The following is a 24764-nucleotide window of genomic DNA, read 5'->3' as shown; positions in this document are numbered from 1 at the left end:
TTTTTTCTTTTTTTAAGATTTTATGTATTTATTTGACAGAGAGAGACACAGCGAGAGAGGGAACACAAGCAGGCGGAGAGGGAGAAGCAGGCTTCCTGCCAAGCAGGGAGCTGGATGTGGGGCTCGATCCCAGGACCCTGGGATCAAGACCTGAGCCGAAAGCAGACACTTAATGACTGAGTCACCCAGGTGCCCTCTTTGTAATACTTTTTAACTTCCCTTGCACTCAGTATCCAATGCGTCAAACATAAACTAATCTCAAAGCCCTGGAATACTTTTCCCAGATGCTCACGTGACCCATTTTCTTCCTTCATTCAGGCTTCTGCTCAAATACCACCTCTTTAGACAGTCCTTGTCACCCTATCTGAAGTAGCATTCCTGTCACTCTGTACCCTTACTCTGTTTTATTTTTTATAGCACTTAGCACTGCCTGACATTACAATAAGTTTGTTTTTCATCTGTCTCTACCTCACTGGAATCCATGAGGGTGGGGATTTTGTTTTTGCTGTATTCCCAGTGCCAAAAATAGTAGCCAGCAGATAATAAATGTTCCATAAGTATTTGTTGAATTAAATGCCGTATTAATGAAATTTCTGATGAAATAAAACTAAGGTATAGCTAATACACTGTCAGGTTTTTGCTTTGTGTTTTGGCCATTCATGTTTTATACTTTACCGGTCACTGTATTAGAAAAACTTACTATTTTCCTGAGGTCATTTATATGATTATAGGTACTTTGTTATTATGCTTTTCATTTTTTTTATTTTATTATGTTATGTAAATCACCATACATTACATCATTAGTTTTTGATGTAGTGTTCCATGATTCATTGTTTGTGCATAACACCCAGTGCTCCATGCAGAACGTGCTCTCTTTAATACCCATCACCAGGCTAACGCATCCTCCCACCCCCCTCCCCTCTAGAACCCTCAGTGTTTCTCAGAGTCCATAGTCTCTCATGGTTCGTCTCCCCCTCCGATTTCCCCCTCTTCATTTTTCCCTTCCTACAACTTCTTCTTTTTTTTTTTTTAATATCTAATGTATTATTTATTTCAGAGGTACAGGTCTGTGATTCAACAGTCTTACACAATTCACAGCACTCACCATAGCACATACCTTCCCCAATGTCTATCACCCAGCCACCCCATCCCTCCCTGCCCCCACCACTCCAGCAACCCTCAGTTTGTTTCCTGAGGTTAAGAATTCCTCATATCAGTGAGATCATTTATTTTAATATAAAAATTCTGGTAATATTGTTGCAAGTTTTATTTATTATGACATAATAATAGTAGCATTAGAAGTTGAATATGATAGTAATAATGATGTTTTTTAAATTTGGCATTTTAGCTGTAAAGTAGAATAAGTGATAAGACAGGGTCCCCGTCCTTAAGGAATTCATGACCTTGGGGGTAAGACAGTCATACGTACCTACAGGGTATTTATGTAGTTTAGAAACAGAGGCAAGTACATATACTGCCCTAAGGACATCTTCAGTCTATTTTTCTGAACTCTATTTGCAGACTTTATGGACACCCAGCATAATACAGGATGATAAAAGTTAGAATGCAGCTGAGTTTATCGAGGGTGGTGGCAGAGTAAAGAAGGTCACAACTGACTGTGCTGGCTGATAGAATTACGATCTTGGATAGAGTGAAACTCCATGGACATCCAAGCTGGGCTGTGAAAAATATGGCTAAAGAAGCCATCCCAGAGGCGCCTGGGTGGCTCAGTCATTAAGCGTCTGCCTTCGGCTCAGGTCATGATCCCAGGGTCCTGGGATCCAGCCCCACATCGGGCTCCCTGCTCAGCGGGAAGCCTGCTTCTTCCTCTCCCACTCCCCCTGCTTGTGTTCCCTCTCTCACTTTGTCTCTCTCTGTCAAATGAATAAATAAAATCTTTAAAAAAAAAAAAAAAGCCATCCCAGTTTAAGTGCATTAGAGAAATCCCTCAGCAGGGCCTAGAAATGTCCCGCGATAACAGAGAAAAACAGACGGATCCAGTTGTCTGTCAGCTTCCACTTCTAATGGCCATGCCGAGCTACTTGGAATCACTGTAGCATCTCAAGATGGGTGGCTCCACCTTGTAGTAGTCCAAACCAGAGGGTAATCAGAATCACAGCAGTTAATCAAATACCATCTTTATGCTCATAATTTGATAGTTTCCCCTTCTGTAATTTCAGAGTCGAAAATAGGTGGGTGATTTGTATTAGCTGAGGATGCAGCAGGAGCAGGCATGGAGGGTGTATTGAGACTTCATTCCAGGGCCTTTTCATTTGGTTGGGCAGTTGATGCACTGGCCACTGGTGCCCCGAGTGCAGTAGTGGGAGTGAAACCTAGCCTGTGCGTGGATAGCTGTGTGCCTGACATGGGGCTGACCAGTCTGGGAAAAGGTGTCTTTCCTGCATCACGCAAAGCCCTGTGTCGTCTTAACAGCAGCTAATCCCGTTTCCTGCCTCCTTTATCCTCAAGTACCCAGAATAATGTGGTACAAGTACTGTTCACCAAGCTGAAGGGAATTCAAGAAAGTTCTCTAGGTTTGGGCATTTTGAAGGAATTAAAGGTCACTCTGATTTAAACACTTGGTGTTCGAAATAAACATTCATGGTTGCCGTGTACCTCTAATGAGGAAATATTTTTTATGCCTCTGCCTAGGCACAACTATAGAGAAGGGGAAAACAGGTAACTCAACAGAAGCATTTGTTGCTACCCTCAGAAGTAGGAATTTATCCTTTAGTATTCAGAAATAGCCTTCATTGAGGTTAATTCATTTTTAAAACTTCAACAAGGATATGAATTTTGGTGGTGGTTTATTCATTGTTTGGGTTTAGTATTTTTCTGAGTTTTCATATATCCTCAAATACCTTTCACTCTCAAGGAGAGTAATAACTTGGCTACCCATAGTATGTATGTACATGGTATTCCACTGCCTCCTAGATTCAGTGTTAAGAAGACAGATACTGGGCTGATTCTCCTTCCTTTATAGTTAACTGGTGATTTACCTGCAGGTTGTAAGGAGATGGAAGGAGGGGAGGAGTAGGGAGCTGTGATCAAGTTGCTTTGTTCAGATTAAGTATATTCCAATACTTCCTGTCTCAGGATTCCATTCTTGGAGCTCTAGAAATTTTTTAATGTGTTCTTGAGGTTCAAAAGCTTCATTGGCTTCTTTTACATCAAATATGAAGAAACTGGCCATTGGTTTTTGTGTCAGAACTTTATTAAAATTACTTGTGTTTTACTATTACCATTAATATGTTTGTCTTTTTTTTTTAATAGGTGAAGCTTTATTCTAAGGATATTTGTTTGATCTGGTTCATGACCTCAAATTATAAAGACTCTAAATGTTACAGGAGTGTTGAGAGATTGGTAAGTATTTAATGTAATAGATATAAGCAGTCAAAATACTTGTTTCAGTCTAAGCCTTTGAAACTACATAGTTATGTGACATTAATTAAACCCCAAAGTACAAACAACTAAACTTTCCATTAGTAGAGATGGATATATAAATTGTGGCTTACCCATACAATGGCATGTTGCATAATGGTTTAAAGGAACAAACATAATGTTGAGAGGAAAAATAAAGTTATAGAAGGATACATATAGTATACTATTTATATACATTTTTAAAATAGTTAATACTGAATATTTTTATGGCTATAAACATGTAAAAAATTATAAAAACATGTATAGAAATGTTAAACACCAACTAAAGAGAGGAAGAAGTGGGGTGGGGTGTGGCTTTTCTGTACTGTAAGGTTTGATTTCTTTGCACACACACACACACACACATACACATATACACACACTGATCTGAACACCGCATTAATATTAATACTTGCTAAATCTGAGTATTGGCTATAACCGCATGTTATATATTCTTTGTACTTTTCTGGGTATTTGAAATATTTCTGAAAATCTTTTAAAAATACCATGCAATCGGGACACCTGGGTGGCTCAGTCGTTAAGCATCTGCCTTTGGCTCAGGTCATGGTCCCAGGGTCCTGGGATCAAGCCCCACATCGGGCTCCCTGCTCGGCGGGAAGCTTGTTTCTCCCTCTTCCTCTCCCCCTGCTTGTGTTCCCTCTCTCGCTGTGTCTGTCTCTGTCAAGTAAATAAATAAAATCTTCAAAAAAAAAAAAAAATTCCATGCAATCATCTTTTCAGTTGGCATTCAGATTGGCTGAAAGGCATTCAGTGAAATTCAACATTCCTATTAGATGAGCAGGAAGATATGAATACTTATTAATGTGCAAGGCAAAAGTGTTCCCCATCACCCCTACCAATGTTGTTCTATTAGTGCTGACTAATGTAGTTAGAAGAGTAGAAAGTGTGTGAATATTGGGTAGGAGAATTCAGAATTTTTGTTATTTGTAGATGATAGGGTTTTATATCTGGAAATTTCAAAAAAATTAATGAAAGTTCAGTAAGAAGTTTGGATGTATGATTTCTATATCAACATAAATATACTTCCTATTTGCCTCCTACATACCAGTTTTCTTTCCTAATTAGATTATATAATGGAAACGAAATCCCATTCAGAATAACAGCAAAAACTACAAAACACCCTGGAAGAGACCTAACAAGAAATGTGTAAAACCTATTATATGAAGCAGTAACAGCAATCTCTACCACAAGGACATAGAGGATAAATGTGCAAGTAGAGTAAGGATGTTCATTGCAGCTCTGTTTATGATAATCAAAACTAGAAATAGCCTAAATATTCAATGAGATTGGCTGCATAGTTAATAGTACTCTATATAATGAAAAACATGTTATATATACATACAGCAGCATGCCACGAAGCTAGCAAAAAGAGTAAGAGAGAGCTCATATGAAAAGATTTCCAAAATATCTACGTGAATCAAAACAGGTCAGATCATTTATATAGAATACCCTAGTTATGTAACTGTGTCTATATTTTATGTACATTTAAGAATCAGGAATAACATACATTTCTGCATATATTGTAATTTTTTTTTGCCGACCTGGCATCTTGTGTTTTTAGGAAGTGGCACTGAAATCATTTCCTCAGTAATTGTCATACCTCAATATTCACATTATCTTCATTTCCAGAAAATAGACCCTAATTATTACCACAATTTTTAAGTTTTTCACATTTTTAATATTGCTGAAGTTGCAGTGTACCTTATAATCAGTGGTGTCTAGTAAGCACTGGGAGCTGGCTGCACTTGGTGAAGGGGTTGTTCTTGCAGGCTTATGAGGGCACTTGGTCATTAGCTGTTCGTATCAGCACTTTAGTTGAGTTACATGCATTGTCGGTACTATATCTGATGAGTTTTAAATGTTTCCGAAACTTTCTGCTGATCCTATCTGGTAAGATCAGCAAAGTGCCAGCATCAAAACTTACAGAATGATGTCAGCATCTTTGGAAGAAAATCCCAGAAACAGTAGTGTAGCACTCTTAAGAAATGGTGCATAGGGGTAGACTTGATGACCTAGAAGGTGATATTGTATGGAACGTTCTAAGTGATAAGAAGGTACTGTGTTATACTTTAATTGGCAGTGTTATTTGTTTTAGTAGTACACTAAATAATTATGTACCTTAAAATCTGTGACAAAAATAAATAAATAAAATCCGTGACAAATTAGGTGAAATAAGTTAATAAAATTTGTTAACTATGGACTGAATATAAATAAGTTTATATATTATGTACATATTATAATATATAATTAGTTTATATTATTGTAAATTATTTGATTTATTGAATAATTTTACCTTATGAAAGCTTTATAAAAAGCCAGTATTTATATAAGGGAGGGTATTGCTACATTTTGGGATAATGAGTAATGTACATTTTATTTTTTACACTTTTTCCTAGTGATCAACAATATTAAAAATAATGATCTTTGTTATGCTACAGAGGGGATTGTTACTGTAATAATACCTAGAATTCTGATGGGAATCCAGGACTTAAATCATCAGCCCCAAAAATGAATAGGAACCAAAGTAATACTAGGAATTTCTTTGGTTTCTCCCTTTCATGTTTATCTGCTTCCCTTTGCATCCTAGTGGTTCATTTTCACCTAGTTGGCTTCTTCTGAGCCTCAGCTACCTCATAATGACTACTACAGGCCCATCTTTATGTGACTTTTCAGTTCATCAACTATGTCCCTTAATTCAAATTCCTATGAGACAGAAGGAGCCTAATTGGCCGGATGCCTCTTTGCAAGCTGCATCATCTTGCAGCCAGGTGTTTGTGGCTGCTCCTGAATCAGGTGTGCCTCAGTTGATTAGGGCTCGGAGGCTGGCCTTGCCCCTTGACGATAGGCACAGTCCTATGGTCCACTGCCTTCTCCGCAGGGGCTAGGGGGCGGGCCCCCCCAATGGGTGAAGCAAGACTCCACAATATACATCTTATTTAATCTCTCCAGGCTGAAACGTTTTTAAAGGTTACTGGGTGTCTCAAAATTACTTTTCGCCCTAAGATGAAACTGTTCTGAAATTCCTTGGGAATTTTATTGTTCATGGTTTTTCCTTTCTAAATAGTTAACACATTTTTTTTCTTTATATTGGTGTTTTTCCTCTCCTGTCTGCTTTACCTTATTATTTTCCTTTATCTTAAAATGTCACATTGCCCTTTGATTTAAATGTATAGTAAGAAGTGAAGTGACCTAACTTCAGCTGCTAGACGTCTTCAATTTTTATTTACCTGATGATAAATCCTTCTCCCTCCATTAACTGAACCCCGGTTGTTGGGGGGAGGGTGTATCACTGATTGTCAGTTCCATCATGTGAAAAACAGTTTATATTTTTAAAAGATCCATTCATATTTTTAAACCATGTAGAACAAGAATAGTTTATAAGTAATGGGTTTATTTTTATTCTATGATGAAGCTATTTAAGAAGGTCAGGATCTACCTTAACTGCCACCACTCACTAGTGTATCTTCTATGTAGGTGCTTTCACTTCCTGTTTTTGGTTATGCTTAGGGATTATCACACCCACGACTATTTATGCCATGTAAGAATATTCAAGGAGCACCTAACTAGATCAGAACTATGTCTGAAAATATTATAGGGTTAAATACCAGTGCCCAGTAACTTAAAGTCAGTTCTTTGGTTAAAAACAGCCTTAAAAACACTTAGTTTTAAACGTAAATTTTTATTTCTCTTAATCTTCTTTTTTGGTAATATTTATTTGATAGCTCGGTCATGAGCATCGACAGTAACTCATTGGCACGTGAATTTCTGACGGATGTCAACCGGCTTTGCAATGCGGTGGTCCAGAGGGTGGAGGCCAGGGAGGAAGAAGAGGAGGAGACACACATGGCTACCCTTGGCCAATACCTTGTCCACGGCCGAGGATTTCTGTTACTTACCAAGCTAAATTCTGTCATTGATCAGGTAACATTTTCATATCAAATAATTTTTTCACCAGTATATTATAGTTGATTACAGATACATAATTTCTGGATTCCGTAGTTTCTGAGAGTCTCTTTGAGATAAAGTGCTATCTCTCACATCACTTCAACAAAGAAAAGTAGCCCCGTCTATGAACGTACTGTTTATTTGAATACTTTTCAAAATGTCTGAAATGTCTTAGGATGATAAATGGCCTTTCTTCTAAAATGACCTCATATATATTAAGCTTTTTATCCTAATATCAGTGTGAGATAACTATGATTATTAGTAGAGACCTAAGATTTTGAATCAGAAAAACATTTGCATTTTCAATAAATTCAGATATGTTTTTGAAAGGTTTAGTGTAAATTATATTTAGAGAGTTTACTAATTCTGGGGTGAAAGTAGAGAATCCTTAAACTGATAATTATATTGGGTCCTTTAGCTTGTATACATCCAGTTTTTTATACCTCATTGTGTTTGCTCAAAGTATGGTCTGAACATACGGTATTTTGTGGTTTCCTTACTACGGAATTAACAGAACTCTAAAGCTAGTTGGGAAATAGAGATGTCATCCAACCTTCTTTTGTGGATGAAAAACAGATACAGAACATTAAGTAACTCAGACAGGCTTAACTTGCAGCCCAAACATGATTTATGTCTTTACTTCATTTTAGTAAAAAACAAATATGTATTTTATGAAAGAAAAAATTTACTGTCTGCTTTCAGGGGACTAATTAATGTAGTTAGATAATATTTCAATTAACTTGAAAAGATAATAAGGTCTCTGTAGCACCAATATGACAGATATTTTTCAACACTTATAAATGTTACTGGCTTTAGATAGAAACTTAACTACTGTTGAAATTTCTTTGCCATCAAAGCATTTTGCTAATAAATATGTATATTGGGTAAATACAGAGACTAAAATTAAACAATGCATCTGTTTTCACCATACACTGAGGAACCTAACAAATATCAGGGAGTATTTGTTCACTGTGGTGTCCACCTGTCACGAAATTTTCCAGAGTATTTTCCAAAATATTATGTATTTTTACTCCTTTCATGAATGTTATTTATTAAATGCGTGACTACATGTAATTTAATTTTTTATATTTTGTATAACTTTTCCATAAATAAATTTTAAAATTTAGAAAAAATTATTTGTTAGATCATGTGTAGTGATTTTTATTCCAAAATTTTAATGATTTAATAAGCATATCATGCTCTGTTCATTTTCTTACCCCACATTAGAACATTTCAATGATTTTTCTCTTTTTTTAAGGATATCCTGTAAGTAGCATCAGAATTAACAAATACCCATGAATAAATCTAATAAAATATGTACAGATTTCTGTACGTAATTCTATAAAACATTGTTGAGAGAAAGTAAAGACAACCCAAATAAATGTAGGCCTACATAATTTTCATGTATTGGAAAAATCAGTATTGTAAGGATACTTGTTTTCTTTAAACTGATGTGTAGATTCCAGTGTAATCCTAATCAGAATGTCAGTAGGTTTTTTAATGAAAGCTGTAGTTAAGATATAACCCATATATCATAGAATTTACCCATTTCATATGTACAACTCAGTGGTTTTTAGCATAATCACAGATATAAGCAACTGTCACATAGTCAATTTTAGAACATTTTCATCACCTCAAACAGGGACCTGGTACCTTTTAGCTATCACTCCCCTATCCCTCCCATCACCCTCAGCCCTAAGCAAACACTAACCTACTTTCTGTTTCTATAGATTGTATGCTTTCTCCTTTAAGTCATGAAATATCTTTTAATGTATTATTAAATGGCTGAAATCATCCAAGTCATAGTTGCAACAATATTTTTTCCTAGGGTAATATCTTGTATTCCCTCTTCCCCAGTCATTCACTTTTGGAATATCTGTAGCAATGACAGTAGGTACCAGTAGGAACAGTAGAAGTAGAGAGCAAATAGATAGCCATTTAAAAAATAGGGCTTATCAACATTTAATTATTTAAACCAGGAAATGGAGAATGATAATTTGGATCTTTAAGGCAAATTTAGTTGTGCAAGTTTAATCACTTAGAGTGGAATTAAAACAGTAGATTCAAAGCTGTACATTTCAAGAGGAACTTCACCCTTATATCTGTGCTTCTCATGAATAGGAGCACTTCTTGGGTACTCTGAGCAAGAGGCAAATGAAGCCCATAGCTACCATTCCACTTTTGTGCAAGGGCTTTATTAATAGATATTTGGTATAAATAATTAAACAGACTTTTTATTGCTATATAATTTACATGTAGTGAATGCACAAATGTAAAGTGTATAGTTGAATGAGTTTTGACAAATACAAACACCTGTGTAACCACAGCCTAGATCAAAGTTTAGAACATTTTCACCACTCTAGAAAAAGGTTTTCATGCCCCTTTTCAGGCAGCCCCACTGCAACACAACCACAATTCTAATTTCTAACATCTAAGTGTAGCGTTGCTTGTCCTAGGACTTCATATAAGTGGAATCATGCAGTATGTACTCTTGTGTTCCAGAGCTCTGTCCATTACACGTGCATCACTAACACTACGTTTTGTTTCCAATCGGTATTTTGTTGTATGGATATACCACAATTTGTGTGACCATTCACCTGTTGTTTAACCATTTGGCTTTTGTTTCCTTTTGGCTATTATAAATAAAGCTGCTGTGAACATTCTTAAAAAAGTCTGTGTGTGAATATATTTTCATGTTTTCTGGGTAAATAGGCATACAATTGCTGTGTCAAAGGGTAGGTGTTTATAAGAAAGTGCCAAACTCTTTTTTCAAAGTGGTTGTACCACTTTTCATTCTCAACAGCAATGTGTGAGAATTCTAGTGGTTCTGCATCCTCTCTGATATTTGACATTGCCAGCCCTTTTAATATTAACTGTCCTAAGTGAATATGAAGTAGTATCTCATTGTGATTTTAATTTTCATTTCTTTAAAAACTAATGATGCTGAGCACTATTTTATGTGTTCATTGGCCGTTTGTACATCTTCTTTTGTGAATGTCTGTTTAAGTTTTGTGCCCATTTTAAAAGTCAGGTTATTTGCTTAGTATCCAGTTGTAGTTTTTTTTCATGTATTCTGGATACATGTCTTTGTTGGATTGCAAATATGTCCTTTGTAGCTTGCCTTTTCATTTCTTAACAATGCCTTTAGAACAGCAGATTTTTTGTATAAATAGTGTATTTTGTATCCTAGGAAATCCTTATCTTGTATCCCAAAGTTGCAAAGATACTCTCCTATGGTTTTTTTTTTTTTTCTAGAAGCTTTTTAATTAGTATTTTTATTTTTAGGTCTGTGATCCACGTTGAATTAATGTTTGTGTACAGTGTGAGGCCAGAGCTACAGTCCCTCTCTCTCCCTCCTCCCTGTGCAGTTACCCAGTCATTCCAGCTAGAGTTTGCCCTTTCCCCACGGAGTAACCTTGGCACCTCTGTGGAAAATCAATTCGCCATATACTTGGGCTTTATTTCTAGACTCTTCTGTTCCACTGTCTATCATCTGTTTGCGTTACTATGGCCTTTATATAGTGTGTCTAGAAATTAGGTGGTATAAGTTCTTCAAAGTGTTCTTCATTTTCAAGAATGTTTGACTATTCTAAGTCCTTTGCATTTCCATATAAATTTTAGAAGGAGCTTATTATTTCTATAGAAACGCTTGCTAGGATTTTAGTTGTGATGGCATTGAATCCAGAAATCAATTTGGAGAAAATTGACAACAATGTTGAGTTTCTCAGTCTATCAGCATGGTGTTAATATCTGTTTATTTGAGTCTTCTCTAATTTCTCTGCCATATTTTTTTGATTTTCAGTGTAGAAGTCTTGCATATTTTTGGTTAAATTTATTCTGAATATTTTATTATTTTTGATGCTATTGTAAATGGCATTTAAAATTTTTATTTTGTCATTTGTTGCTCATAGAAATATAATTGATTTTTGTACATTGACCTTGCATCCTATGCCTTTGCTAAATTCATTTATTTGTATTTATTTTGAAATTTTTCTGCAGACTCCCTAGGGTTTTCTGTGTACATGATCAAATCATCTGTGAATGATTTTTCCAATTTTTGTACCTTTTATTTCATTTTCTTGCCTTTTGCATTGGCTTTTAGTGCAAAAGTAGGTGGAAGCGATGAGAATGAACATCCTGCCCAGTGTCTGACTTTAGAGAGAAAGCATTCAGTATTTCCATTAACCATCATATTAGCTCTGGATTTTTTTTTAGATGCCTTTTATCAGAATGAGGGAGTTCTAGTCTATTCCCAACCTGTTAGAATTTTTATCCTGAATGGATATTGGATTTTGTCAAATGCCTTTGCTGAATCCACTGAGACTATCATATATATATATTTTTTATTCTGTTAAGGTGGGTGAATTACATTGATGGTTTCTAAATGTTAAAACCATCATTTGCATTCCTGGGATAAACTCCATTTGGTCATGATTTATTATATACAGACATGTTAATCTGTTTATTCTTCAGAAAAAAATAGTCTCCTTAAATAGCAAAAGTATGTTCTTTTCAATGGTTAAAGATACCATGGTTGAAGCTTATATGCAGACCTTTACAGGTTTTTTGAGAGAAAATTTGTCCAGCGCAAAAAGGAAGAGTTATCTTAGATTTTAATCTTGGCACCAGCATCAATGAGATGGGTGACTTCAGTTTGTGATGAGCTGCTTCAGATCTCCCTGTCCTCATCAGGAACAATTTAAATACATTAAGTTGGATGACTTAAAAGATCTCTTCCAACATAAAAAGTATTTGTTTTCATATAACATTTGATAATAACAGTTTCTGATTTTTTCTATACCCTGGTTATAAATATGTACAGCTTAATTCTGATGTAATGAATAGAAAATCACAGTAATTTATTACCAACATAAGTGTGATAAATACTACTTTTTAAAACTTCAGCATATGAATTTCCATACCTGTTCACACTTTATGAATGCTCTATAAAGTTGTTACTTATTTTGCTGAGTAAAATGTGAAGTTTTACTGGAAGAGGTTATATATTTATGAACAAAACATTATTTAAAAATTATAATAGGTCTCTTTTTCAGCTGTTTTCTGTGTAAGAGAGTACTTTTTTCTTCCTACAGTTTTGTAGTATTACCACTTTAATATATAGTAGTACATAAATGGCCTATCATTGTAATATATAAAATAAGAATAATAGAAAAATATCCGACTTTTAGAAGTATGGCTACACAATTCATTCACTAGTTTATTCAGCAGGCCACAAAGTACCTACTAAATGCCAGCACCTCTGCTAGATGCAGAGATAAAAGAGCAGAGACTGTCCTTACCAGGAGCTCTTAGCTTTCAAAGAGACGGACAGATTGAAAAAAAGGCAATGATGACAAAACATGTGAAAGTATTTGGAGAGTGCAAAGGAGAGGGCCAATGATGCTTCTTAGAGAAATTGGCATCTCTAAGTAGGGATTAGCAATGTAGAAAAGGGAGGAAGCATTGGACCAGGGGAACCGCAGATGCGGACTTTGGAGGCTAGAGAAGGAAGAACATTCAGTGACTAGCAGTAGTTTAGTGGGCTTAGAGCAAAGGCTGTATATGTGGTTTAGGTGGGTGGGAGGACTAGGCAGGCAGAGGCCATGTGATGGCAAGCCCCGTGTACCATATTTAGGAGGAATAAGTTTTTTTTCTGAAAACATTGGGGAGGTTTTGTTTGTTTTGTTTTGTTTTGTTTACATGGAGGAGATTTTGAAGCAAGAAAATAGGCAATGAAAATGGTTCTTCAGATTTGACAAGTCATTGGAAATATTGGTGAGAATTATTTCAGTAGGAAAATAATGCAAACTTTTAAAATTAGTAGAGGCAATTATAATATGTGAACTTTAATTTACTACTCTAGTTTTACAGATTCTGTTTACACACATGCCAAGATCTATCTGTGCATGATTAGTTTGGCAGGAATGAGGGAGTAGGGGGGATGCTGGTATTCCTACTTCTTGGAGTAGTGAGAGTATCATCTTGGCCTCTAGACAGTGGTGCTACCCACAGAGAGCAGGTAATCCAGTGAGTTATCTCCCTTTACACCCAGGCTAATAGATAGGAGCAATGAATATATCAGGTGATTGCTGCGTAACAGAGCATATTCCAAAAACTTAGCGGCATAAAACAACAAGGATTCCTTTGCTCATGTGTCTTTGAGTTGGCAGCTCAGGTAGACCCAGCCGGGATCACAGCGTCCGCTAATTGTGGGGTCAGCTGGGCTGACCTCTGACTGTGCAGTCTGTTGGCAGAAGACTGAGGGCTGTTGGATGGGGCCGTTGGCCAGACTGCCTCAGAGGCTTCTTTGATTTCAGTAGGCGAGGCGAGGCTCCTTTACATGGTTTTGTGGAGGCATTATTCCAGGAGGGGAGCAGAGAAGCTGCAAGATGCCACATAACATCACTTCTGCCACATTCTGTTGGTCAAAGCAAGTCACAAGTTCAGCGCAGAATGAAGGGATGGGAACACAGACTCCATCATTTCAGGAGAAGATAATTTGTGGCCATATTTTATCTACCATCATCTCTTCTCTGGCCACAGTTATTAGCATTCCTCCCACACTCCCTCTCCCACAGGACCCTCAAAGTATCGTCCCATCATGGCATCAGGCTTGAAGTTTCTGATCTCATGATATGTATCAGTTCTGCATGCAGATGAGGCTTCCAGGTGCAGTGCTTTGGTTACAACTCTTCTTGATTGAGAGACTTGTGAACACAAAAGCCACACTCACCCATATACAGTGATGAGTAGGGACAAGTTAACACACTAGATACTTGTATTCAGAAAGGAGAGTGACCAGGGCGCTTGGGTGGCTCAGCTGGTGAAGTGGCTGCCTTCGGCTCAGGTCATGATCCCAGGGTCCTGGGATTGAGTCCCGCATCAGGCTCCCTGCTCAGCGGAGAGCCTGCTTCTCCCTCTGCCTGCAGCTCCCCTGCTTGTGCTCTCTTTCTCTGTCAAGAAAATTAATAAAATCTTAAAAGAGAGAGAGAAAAAGAAAGGAAAGTGACCAGAGGCATGTAGCAGTCACTGATTGATCCACTGAGCTCCTGGCAGGCATGTCAGTGACCCCTATTCTTGGGGCAGGGAATGTTCTCTTCTGTGGGAGTGCTTCCTTAATCCATGGTTCTCCAGGGCTCTGGGCTCCATCCTCCGAGGTGTCTTCTCTTTTCCTTAAGAGACAGCTTATAAAGTGCAACTTTCTTACTCTGTTTCACACCTGTAGAAAAGTGAGGGGCCAGTGGTCTCTATACATTTTGAATTGTCTCTGTTCCTTTTAGTCCAAGCTGCTGGTATTTTTTAATAATACAACTTTCTTTAAAAATGTTATGGGATTCCTCTGAATTTTAATGGAGTCCGCCGCATCTCCCAAAAGCCACATCTATAATTGTTTTTGAGACAGACCTCTCTACTTCGGGCATGTAAAGTTTGTGTGGAGTAATGTCCACAAGATTCTTAGGTAGTACTTTTGTCTAGCGGATAGGTTTTCCTAGGTACCACTTAAAGTCTTTCTGGAGTCCTAACAAAGAGAAATACAGCCAGTTTATAACCCTGCTTTGCTGGGAGGAAGAGAAAGCCAACAGGGACTGGTTGGGCGAAGTGGGGCCTGCAGACCCAAATCCTGCTGTGAGTGATCTGTTTCTGGACAGCCCACAAGCTAAGAATAGTTTTTGAGTTTTTAAAGGGTCGTTAAAAGAAACAGAAGAATGTACAAAAGAGGCCATATATGATTCAAAAAGCCAAAAGATGTTTACTCTCTGGATGTTTACAAAAACAGGTTGCCACCCCTGTTATAATTCAAGAACTCTGAGCATAATATTTGACATCAATGGGAAAAAGCAGTACATTTAGCTCTACTGAGACATCAAAAACGTTTGATGAAATTAATCCATTCTTAACAAAAACTCACAAAATAGATTAAGAATAAAGGGTGCCGTATACAAAGAGTAGAAAAACCAGTAATATTTTTTAGGAAGAAGCTCTACAATAGAATCAACATAAGAATAACTCTTTATGACTATTTCTGTTTGTTTTCATGTTTTAAAAACACACAGTAGTAAAGTGGATCATGAAGGTAATGACAGCTAAAATATGAGAAAGATGGAGAAATAAAAATACCATTCTTCAAGTGATACATACAGAAAAATCCAAAAGATCGTTGTTTCCTTTAGCCACAGCTATATAGCTAGACAATAAAAGAAAAAAGATTCTGTTTACAGTACTAATGAAGAAATGTTCTTATATATATGTGTGTGTGTCTACACATGTACATTACAAATAATTATAAAATTCTGATAGAAGAAATAAAGGACTTAACACACATATTTCTACTTCCATCTGGAACATTAAATTTAATTAGCATGTCAAAATGCTGATTTAGAGTAATATCATTAATACCAATTAAAGTAACTTCAGTCGTCTTCCATCACATTCTGAATCCAGTCCAAGCACTAAGCTTAGCCTGTCGTCCTGAGGTCCTTGAACCCCACTGGTCTGGTTCCCCCCTGCCTTTGCAGCTTCCTGGACATCCGTCTGCCTTGCATCTCAGCCCTTCCCCTGACTCATTTGCCCTTCCTCTCCCATCCTGTCACCATTACTTGAACTGTGAAAGGAAGTGCCTGACACCTGGTAGGTACCTAAAATATGTTTCTTAAATTGCACTAAAAAATTACCGCCTGAGTGAGAGTGATTTTACTGTTTATTATTGCTGGGGAATTTAAAAAGGCATGTTGCTGTCCTTTTCCCTGCAGAAGGAGAAACATAAAAATGTAAGTATTAAGCAAAGAGTGGTGTGATTTCTATAGATTGGACAGTCTAGGAATAGCCAGGAATCTGTGTAGGTATATATTGCCAAATATGGCATATTGAGAACTTTCTCCTTGTTGACATGAAGTAGCACCCCATTCCTCTGGACACTGTGACTAATTAGGACCTTGGGAGAGAAAAAACAGAGCTTGGGGTAAAATAGAGGACTGCAAGTTCTAGTTTACCAGGATGCCCACAAATAAGAGAAAAAGATTTTCTGACTTGCAAAGGGATAGAATGATTCCTGTGGTTTATTTGGAACTTGAAAGGATAAGTAAATCTGGAAACATGCAATACCTTAAAAAGTAATGGATCCAGAGGAATATCAAGAGGTTCCCCAATGATGAATTGTTTAGAAATTATTGTGATTTAATGAAGTCAAGAGTTGTTCACTGTTATATTGGGCCACGGGGAGACAAGTGGTGTCCTCCTCAGGACTGCAATTCCAGCAGGAGTGGCAAAAACCAAACTGCTTCAGTTTCATTCTATTGAAAGGCCTATGGTTTCCAAGAACGAATCCACTTGGTGAAATGGGGGCACAGGCATGAAGTCCTGAGGGGTGGGGGGAAACAGTAAACTTGGGTTGGTGTGAGAGAAAAAGCTTCACAAAAGAGGTTTTGCCAGCTGAGCCTTGAAGGTAGTGAGGGCCCCCCTAGCTAAGTGGAAGGAGTGAGAAAGGTTGCAGACCATGCATCATGCAGAGGCTGGGAGGCAGGAATGCCTCTTCGCGTAGCAATGACGATTTGCCAGTGTACTGTTGTGGAGCAAGGGCTGGGGCACTTCACATACTCTTAAGGTTTCCACAAGCTCTGTTAGAATGTTATTAGTTCATCTGACAAAGATATAGACTCAGATCAGGAGGACTCTACAGGAATGGTGTGCCCAAAATTGGTTTACGTTTTTTAAAAGACCATATACATTTTGCTGGCATCTTTAAAAATGGCGAGGTACATACTGAGTATGAGCTGTACATGGAAATGTTATCCAGACATCTTTAGTCTTCCTAATTTTGAGGTAAAAGCACATGGAAATAGGCCCCTTGGAAATAATTTTGACTATGCATCCAGAATTTAAAGTCATTCATGCTGATAACATTAGCATCCAACTCTGTACTAGGCATTGGGTGTCAAGAAAGAGGGGTGATTGCTAAGGACTAGGGCCTGGGCCCAGGAGTCCATGCTCTGAGAGAGGACTGGGAAGAACGTTTGGAAAAGTTTTCCATCCTAATAGAGATTAATCCAAACTCCTTCACATGGCCCACAGGCTACATTAGATCTGGCACTCACCACGTCACCAACCTCTGCCCTCAAGCCTCATCTCCTGGCACTCCCCCCATTCTATTCCAGCCACACTGGCTGGCTTGCTGTTCTGTGAAATAGCCAAGCCCATTCCCGACCCTTTGTGTACTTCCTAGGAGCCCTTTTCCTCCAAATCTTTGCATGGATTCCTTCTTCTCTTTGAGTATCTGCTCAAGTGGCCCATCCTGAACAGCCTATCTAAATGTCCTCCTTTTAGTCACTCTATAATCCCTGTCCTGTTTAATTTTCTTCATAGCACAGCATTCTGTATGAAATTGTCTTATTTGTACCCATTATTTTCCATCTCCCCTGCTAGAGTGTCAGCTTTGTGAGAAGGCGAATTTTGTCTTCCTTGTTCACCACTCCATCCAAAGTGTCTGGCACATGGTAGGGGCTCAATAAATATTTGTTGAATCATGGAGGACAACTGGCATTCAGACATGAACAGTTCAGCAAGTTGTTTGCTGTACCAGAAGTCAATCAGGAATGTGATCTCTAACTTGCTGAGGGGGGATTAGAGAAGTCTCTCCACAGAGGAACTAAGACTTGCCTGAAGAATGAGTTGGCATTTGGCAGATGGGAAGATGATGGTGGAGAATTGCAAGAGCAATGCCTGACCCGTGGTATTCAGGAAACCCTTCAGAGCTGGACATGTGGGGATGGGTCAGGGTTGGTGGTGGGAGTTGAAACTGGACAAGTCAGTAGGAATCACGTCATGAAGGGCCTTCTAAGCATGAAAAGAAGCTCAGATTTTACTTTTGAAGTATTTTCAGCCTTTTCATAACCAGGGCACTAGAAGGAATAGTCTGAGTGCTGTGTCCCTGCTTTCTCATTCCCTTTCAGCTCTTCAGCCTACTGCAATCTGACTTGTATCCTTATCACTACCTTAATACTGAGTTTGTTAAGGTTGCCAGTGACCCTCTACTTGACAGATGCTTTACGGCCATTATCTTAGACAACTAAAGAACAACAGCTCTTGACCTGGTTGGCTTTCTTCTTTCCCAACTGCTCTCTTCCCTTGATTTCTCTTGTTCTACATCTCTTTGGGGGAGCTACTTCTCGGCCTCCTTGGCAGGCTTCTCACCAGCACTACCATTCTTCATTCTTGAAGTATTGCTCTCCAGAGCTCCATTCCCATCTGTCCTCTCTTGTCATTCTGCATTCTCTCCTTAGGAAATCTGTGTCCTTGACTTCTGCCCCAGTGACTCCCAAGTCTTTTTATGTACTTCACATCTTTTTCTTAAGCTCCAAATCTATATATCCAACTGTTGACTAAAAAGCTCTCTCCATTTGAATATCCCACAGACACCTCAGACTTAATATGTCTAAACAATAGATCCATCATCTCTATCCCAACCTAGTACCACTCCTAAATTTCCTATCTTGGTGAGGACATTATTAGTCACCTTGTTGCCTAAACCAGAATTCTTTGAGTTCTTGCGGATCTTTTTTTTCCCCCTTACGCTCCATAGATAATCAACTGCCAGTCATTTCAGTTCTTCCTTGCAGTTTCTCAAAAATGTTTCCTTTTCAATTTTACTGTAGAGCACTTCCGTTTATCATTCTCTGTCATCTGGGTTATTGTTTCCCTGCCTCTAACACTGATCAATCCCTTTCCCTTCCCACCCCAATTCTGTCCTCTATACAGTGGCTAGAGTGGTCTTTCTAACAAGCAAATCTGATTATATTACTCTGACTTCTTCTGCACTGACTGAAGTGAGGAACTTAAACTTGATTTGTCACTAATTCCCTGACCACCCATGTCCCCAGTGTCCCAGTCTAGCTCTCTAGCTCCAGTCCCACTTCCACACTTCTAACTGGTAATGATCGCTCCTTTACCTGAACTCCTAAACTGAATATCTGTACCACACCCAGGTACTGACTTATACTACATGCCTTCTATTGTTCTTTAACTGTTTGTGTGTATGTATTTTATGGACCAAATGAGGGGACCTTCTCCAGGACCATATCCTCCAGAAAGGGTAAGACAGTAAGTGCTGTGGACGTAGTGTGCAGTCAATACATATTTATTAGATTATCTTCACTAATAAGTCTTTCTCTCTTTATATATATATATATCATTTATTAATAATGTCAATTTCTCTTTTTAAAATTGTGTTCTCTGAGTTTTACATTTAACTGCATGAAGATTTTGTTTTTCTAGTAACTTCATGTTATTGGTTTGCTAATTAATAGGGCTTAACTTTTCATTTTCACCTAGCAAATTTGTTTTTTCAGCGATGAGAAATTCTTGCCATGTGCATGGTGGTAATAACAGCTATTTTGGGAAAAATCAGCAAGAATGTGCTAAATACCGTCAAATACTCTTACATTCTTCTGTCCTTGGAAAGGTTTATAAATTGAGAAGTACCACAACTTTAATTGGATTTAAGATAGGTTAATTTGACTCTTAGCTTTTCAAATGCAACCTTTCAAGAAAAGGGATTTTTTGGTTCAATTTAAGACAAGGTACTAGGAATTATGTGTCTCATGACCTCAGAACATGAAGGATTGCTTTGTTTCTAATACAGGCATTGACATGTAGAGAAGAACTCCTTACTCTACTTCTGTCACTCCTTCCACTGGTATGGAAGATACCTGTTCAAGAAGAAAAGGCAGCAGGTATGTTTCTTTTATCACATCACTTGTGTTATCAAAATTCCACTGGGGGAAGAAGTACCATGGAAAAGTTCCTTCTACGTTAATAGTTGATACAGTTCAAATTCAGAACAGTATATATTAGCATGATACTTGACAGGAGAAATTCTTTAGGCAGATGCATTTTTATTTCTGCTAATAATACAAAAACCATGGTGCTTCTTAGGGGATTATTCAAATATAACAATGATCAGAAAATATATGAAGAAGCAGAACACTTAGCAGAAGGAGTCAATCTAGGTGCGTGACCCCATCAGAGAAATGGATAGTGGAAAGTTTGAAGAAAGAAATGAAAGCTCCTCGCTTATTTTATTTTATTTTATTTTTATTTGAGAGAGAGAGAGGCAAAGGGAGAGGGAGTAGCAGGCTCCCTGCTCAGCATGTGGGTCTTAATCCCAGGACCCTGGGATCATGACCTGAGCCAAAGGCAGACAATCTGCTGAGCCACCCAGATGCCCTTCCTTCGCTTATTTTAAAGACTGCTTTTTGGGGCACCTGGGTGGCTCAGTCGGTTAAGCGGCTGCCTTCGGCCCAGGTCATGATTCCAGGGTTCTGGGATCGAGCCCCACGTCGGGCTCCCTGCTGAGCGGGGAGCCTACTTCTCTCTCTCCCTCTACCTGCCGCTCCCCCTGCTTGTGCTCTCTCTCTCTCTCTCTAAAAAAAAAAAAAAGACTGCTTTTTATTACCAGTACTCTACTGATGACTTTTGCAATTTAGTGTTTTTTTTATGTTCTTTGAAGGGATTAATTTGAAGTAATATTTTGTTTCAAGGCTGGATAGAATTATTACACTTAAGGTCAACACAGTTTTAGTATCTCATTTTGAAAAAAAATTTTAAATTACACACACACACATATATCTATATCATATTAGGTATATGAAACTTAGTTTGAATGTTTCAGTGGAGGAATTAACAGTTTAACAGTTTTCCCCTTGACCATTTCTGGGATATGTGAATTGTGAGATGTTTCACGATATCTCAGGTTAACATAAATCCTTCTATCTGGTAGTTCAACACCATATATGCATTTTTAATACATTTCTGATAAGGCGCTCTCTTTTTAGGGGATTATCTAAGGTCTTGTAATATTGTTATCCTGCTTATTTGTTGATTCACTAACTCTGCTCTCATTTTCTTCTGAATTTGTAGAATTCACAAATTGTTTCTCACTTAAGATATCCGATTAGCGTTCTTTTAGGAAAGTTATCTTCATTGCCTGCATCTTTTGTGTAGGTAGAATTTGTCAGACTCTTTAATTTTTCCCCTTCCTCTCTTAATTAAGGCACAGATCTTTTATTTATAGATTATTTATTCATTCTAAATTGCAACTATATTTTTCACATAGATCTTACTATGTAGTATTGCAAAGGGAAAGACTGATTTTGCTAACTTTTTAATTAGTAAGGAGGATTTATTCATTTCCCCAAGAAATAGATACTGCATGTGGTCCATGTTCCAGGTCCTAGGTTCTAGGCACTGAGGATGCAACAGGGATGTCTGTGCCTAGTTCAGTGTGTGGCACATTCAGTAAATATTTTGAATGAAAAACTCTATTTTAACCTCAATCTTGGAGAACAGTTGGTATCTATTATATGATTTTAAAATAATTTTGGAACATCTTAAAGTTCTTAGGTTATATCAGGGCTATAAAATAAATGCTATTTTTGAGACTATAATATACTCCTTTTCTTAATTAATGGCCCTATTAGAGGAGATTTGTAAAATGGTGTGAACAGTAGTGCTAAATCCCAGATAATCTAGAGTCTCTTATGTTGATGTCAGAATGCAATGTGTGGTTTTAAATCAGATCTATATCCCTAATTTTGTTCTCCTTTGTTGTTTTCAAAATCAATTTGTATCCTTTGAACCAGTGCTACCTGGTACATAGCATGAGAAGAGTAAGCGTAGGGGGGAGTGATCCAGAGACATAACAAATAGCTAAAGGAAATCAGCCCAGGATAAATACACTGAGGGAAAGCTCCTAAAGTGGAAGATAAATAAGAGAGTAATCACCTCTACCAATTGAGTTTGAAAACATATTAAGGTGTTCTAAATTTTCTTTCTTTATCTTATCAGATTTTAATCTATCATTCTCAGCTGATATAATCCTGACCAAAGAAAAGAACTCAAGTTCACAAAGATCTACTCAGGAAAAATTATATTTAGAAAGAAGTGCCCTATCTGGTCAGGTTTCTGCAAAAGTAAACATTTTTCGAAAGAGCAGACGGCAGCATAAAACTACCCACCGCTATTCGATAAGAGATGCAAGAAAGACACGGCTCTCCACCTCAGACTCAGAAGCCAATTCAGACGACAAGAGCATAGCGATGAATAAGCATCGAAGGCCCCGTCTGCTACAGCATTTTGCAACACAGTCTCCTAAAGACGACCACCTTACAGCTAAACTTGACCACTTATCAACCAAAGAACAGACTCCTCCTGACACAATGGCTTTGGAAAATTCCAAGGAGATTATTCCAAGACAGGAGTCAAACAGTGACATTTTGAGTGAGCCAGCTGCCTTGTCTATTATCAGTCACATGAATAATTCTCCTTTTGACTTATGTCATGTTTTGTTATCTTTATTAGAGAAAGTTTGTAAGTTTGACATGACCTTGAATCATAATTCTGCTCTGGCAGCCACTGTAGTGCCCACACTGACTGAATTTCTAACAGGCTTTGGGGACTGCTGTAATCTAAGTGACAACTTGGAGAGTCAGATGCTTTCTACAGGTTGGACTGAAGAACCGGTGGCTTTGGTTCAACGGATGCTTTTTCGAACAGTGTTGCATCTTATGTCAGTAGATATTAGTACTGCAGAGATGATGCCGGAAAATCTTAGGAAAAATTTAACGGAATTGCTGAGAGCAGCTTTAAAAATTAGAACTTGCCTAGAAAAGCAGCCTGACCCCTTCGCACCAAGACAGAAGAGAACACTACAGGAGGTTCGAGAAGGTTTTGTGTTTTCGAAGTATCGTCATAGAGCCCTTCTTTTGCCGGAGCTTCTAGAAGGGGTTCTGCAGATCCTGATCTGTTGTCTTCAAAGTGCAGCTTCCAATCCCTTCTTCTTCAGTCAAGCCATGGATTTGGTTCAAGAATTCATTCAGCACCACGGATTCAATTTATTTGAAACAGCCGTTCTTCAAATGGAATGGCTGGTTTTAAGAGAGGGAGTTCCCACTGAGGCCTCAGAACATCTGAAAGCCCTCATAAATAGTGTGATGAAAATCATGAGCACTGTCAAAAAAGTGAAATCAGAGCAACTTCATCATTCAATGTGTACAAGGAAAAGGCACCGACGATGTGAATATTCTCACTTTATGCACCACCACAGAGACCTCTCAGGTCTCCTGGTGTCGGCTTTTAAAAACCAGGTTTCCAAAAACCCATTTGAAGAGACTGCAGATGGAGACGTTCATTATCCCGAGCGGTGCTGTTGTATCGCGGTGTGCGCTCATCAGTGCTTACGCTTACTCCAGCAGGCTTCCTTGAGCAGCACCTGTGTCCAGATTCTGTCGGGCATCCAGAACGTCGGAATATGCTGTTGCATGGATCCCAAATCCGTAATCATCCCTTTGCTCCATGCTTTTCAGCTGCCTGCACTGAAGCATTTTCAGCAGCATATATTGAATATCCTTAACAAGCTTATTTTGGATCAGTTAGGAGGAGCTGAGACACCGCAAAAAATTAAACAAGCAACTTGCAATATTTGTACCATTGACCCTGATCAACTGGCCAAATTAGAAGAGACACTGCAGGGAAACTCATGTGATGCTGCACCTTCCCCAAGTCTGTCCAGCCCTTCCTACAAATTTCAAGGGATCTTGCCCAGCAGCGGATCTGAAGACTTGCTGTGGAAATGGGATGCCTTAGAGGCTTATCAGAAGTTTGTTTTTGAAGAAGACAGGTTACGTAGTGTACAGGTTGCAAATCACATCTGCAGTCTAATCCAGAAAGGCAATGTAGTTGTCCAGTGGAAACTGTATAATTCCGTATTTAATCCTGTGCTCCAGCGAGGCGTTCAATTAGCACATCATTGTCAACACCTTAGCATCACGTCAGCTCCGACTCATGTATGTAGCCATCATGACCAGTGTTTGCCTCAGGAAGTGCTTCAGATTTATTTAAAAACTCTGCCTACTCTGCTTAAATCAAGGTTTGTATGTGTGCATGTGTGCAGATACCTTTTCCTTACTGTATGCTTTTGACTGTCTTTCCCCATTATTCTTTCCTAGGATTTAATTTTAGTTTAACAACAAAAAGTGTTCCCATCCCATGTCAGAGTTTGCTTTACCTTCATTTATGGATTGTTCGATCTATTTATCTATTTATTTATTTCAGTTTCCTGGAGTGGGTATAGAGAAGAGCATAGAGCTATTGATTTTAATTTCTCAGTGGAAAAAAAGTTTTAACTATACCTCTGAGGGGAAAGATGGACACAACACAGATATCCAATAGCAGGGGCAAGGTTAAATTAATTAATTTATACTTACTTGACAGAATATTATTAGCCATTAAAAATGATGTATACGAAGATCATGCTGTGACATGAGAAAGTACTTATAATATTTTATCAATAAAACATACAAATTTAAAAATATCACCCACTTATTTAC

At 38.0% G+C, this 24764-nt stretch overlaps 1 protein-coding gene across 1 annotated transcript in view; it reads left to right on the top strand.

Moving 5' to 3' along the window:
• LOC102748111 (lysosomal-trafficking regulator) overlaps nt 1-24764 on the top strand; it is a 153245-nt gene that overhangs the window by 9197 nt on the left and 119284 nt on the right. The window contains exons 2-5 of the mRNA XM_081823169.1: nt 3274-3363; nt 7164-7362; nt 20021-20111; nt 22225-24304. Coding sequence (XP_081679295.1) covers nt 7171-7362; nt 20021-20111; nt 22225-24304 — 2363 coding nt within the window. The 5' untranslated portion in view covers nt 3274-3363; nt 7164-7170. The remainder of the gene's footprint in view (nt 1-3273; nt 3364-7163; nt 7363-20020; nt 20112-22224; nt 24305-24764) is intronic.

The sequence above is a fragment of the Leptonychotes weddellii genome, chromosome 6 (assembly GCF_054177405.1).
Source record: "Leptonychotes weddellii isolate Sample4059 chromosome 6, ASM5417740v2, whole genome shotgun sequence".
Lineage (NCBI taxonomy): Eukaryota > Metazoa > Chordata > Mammalia > Carnivora > Phocidae > Leptonychotes > Leptonychotes weddellii.
The sequence above is the reverse complement of the archived record's forward strand: the minus strand, read 5'-3'. Positions and strand labels throughout refer to the sequence as shown.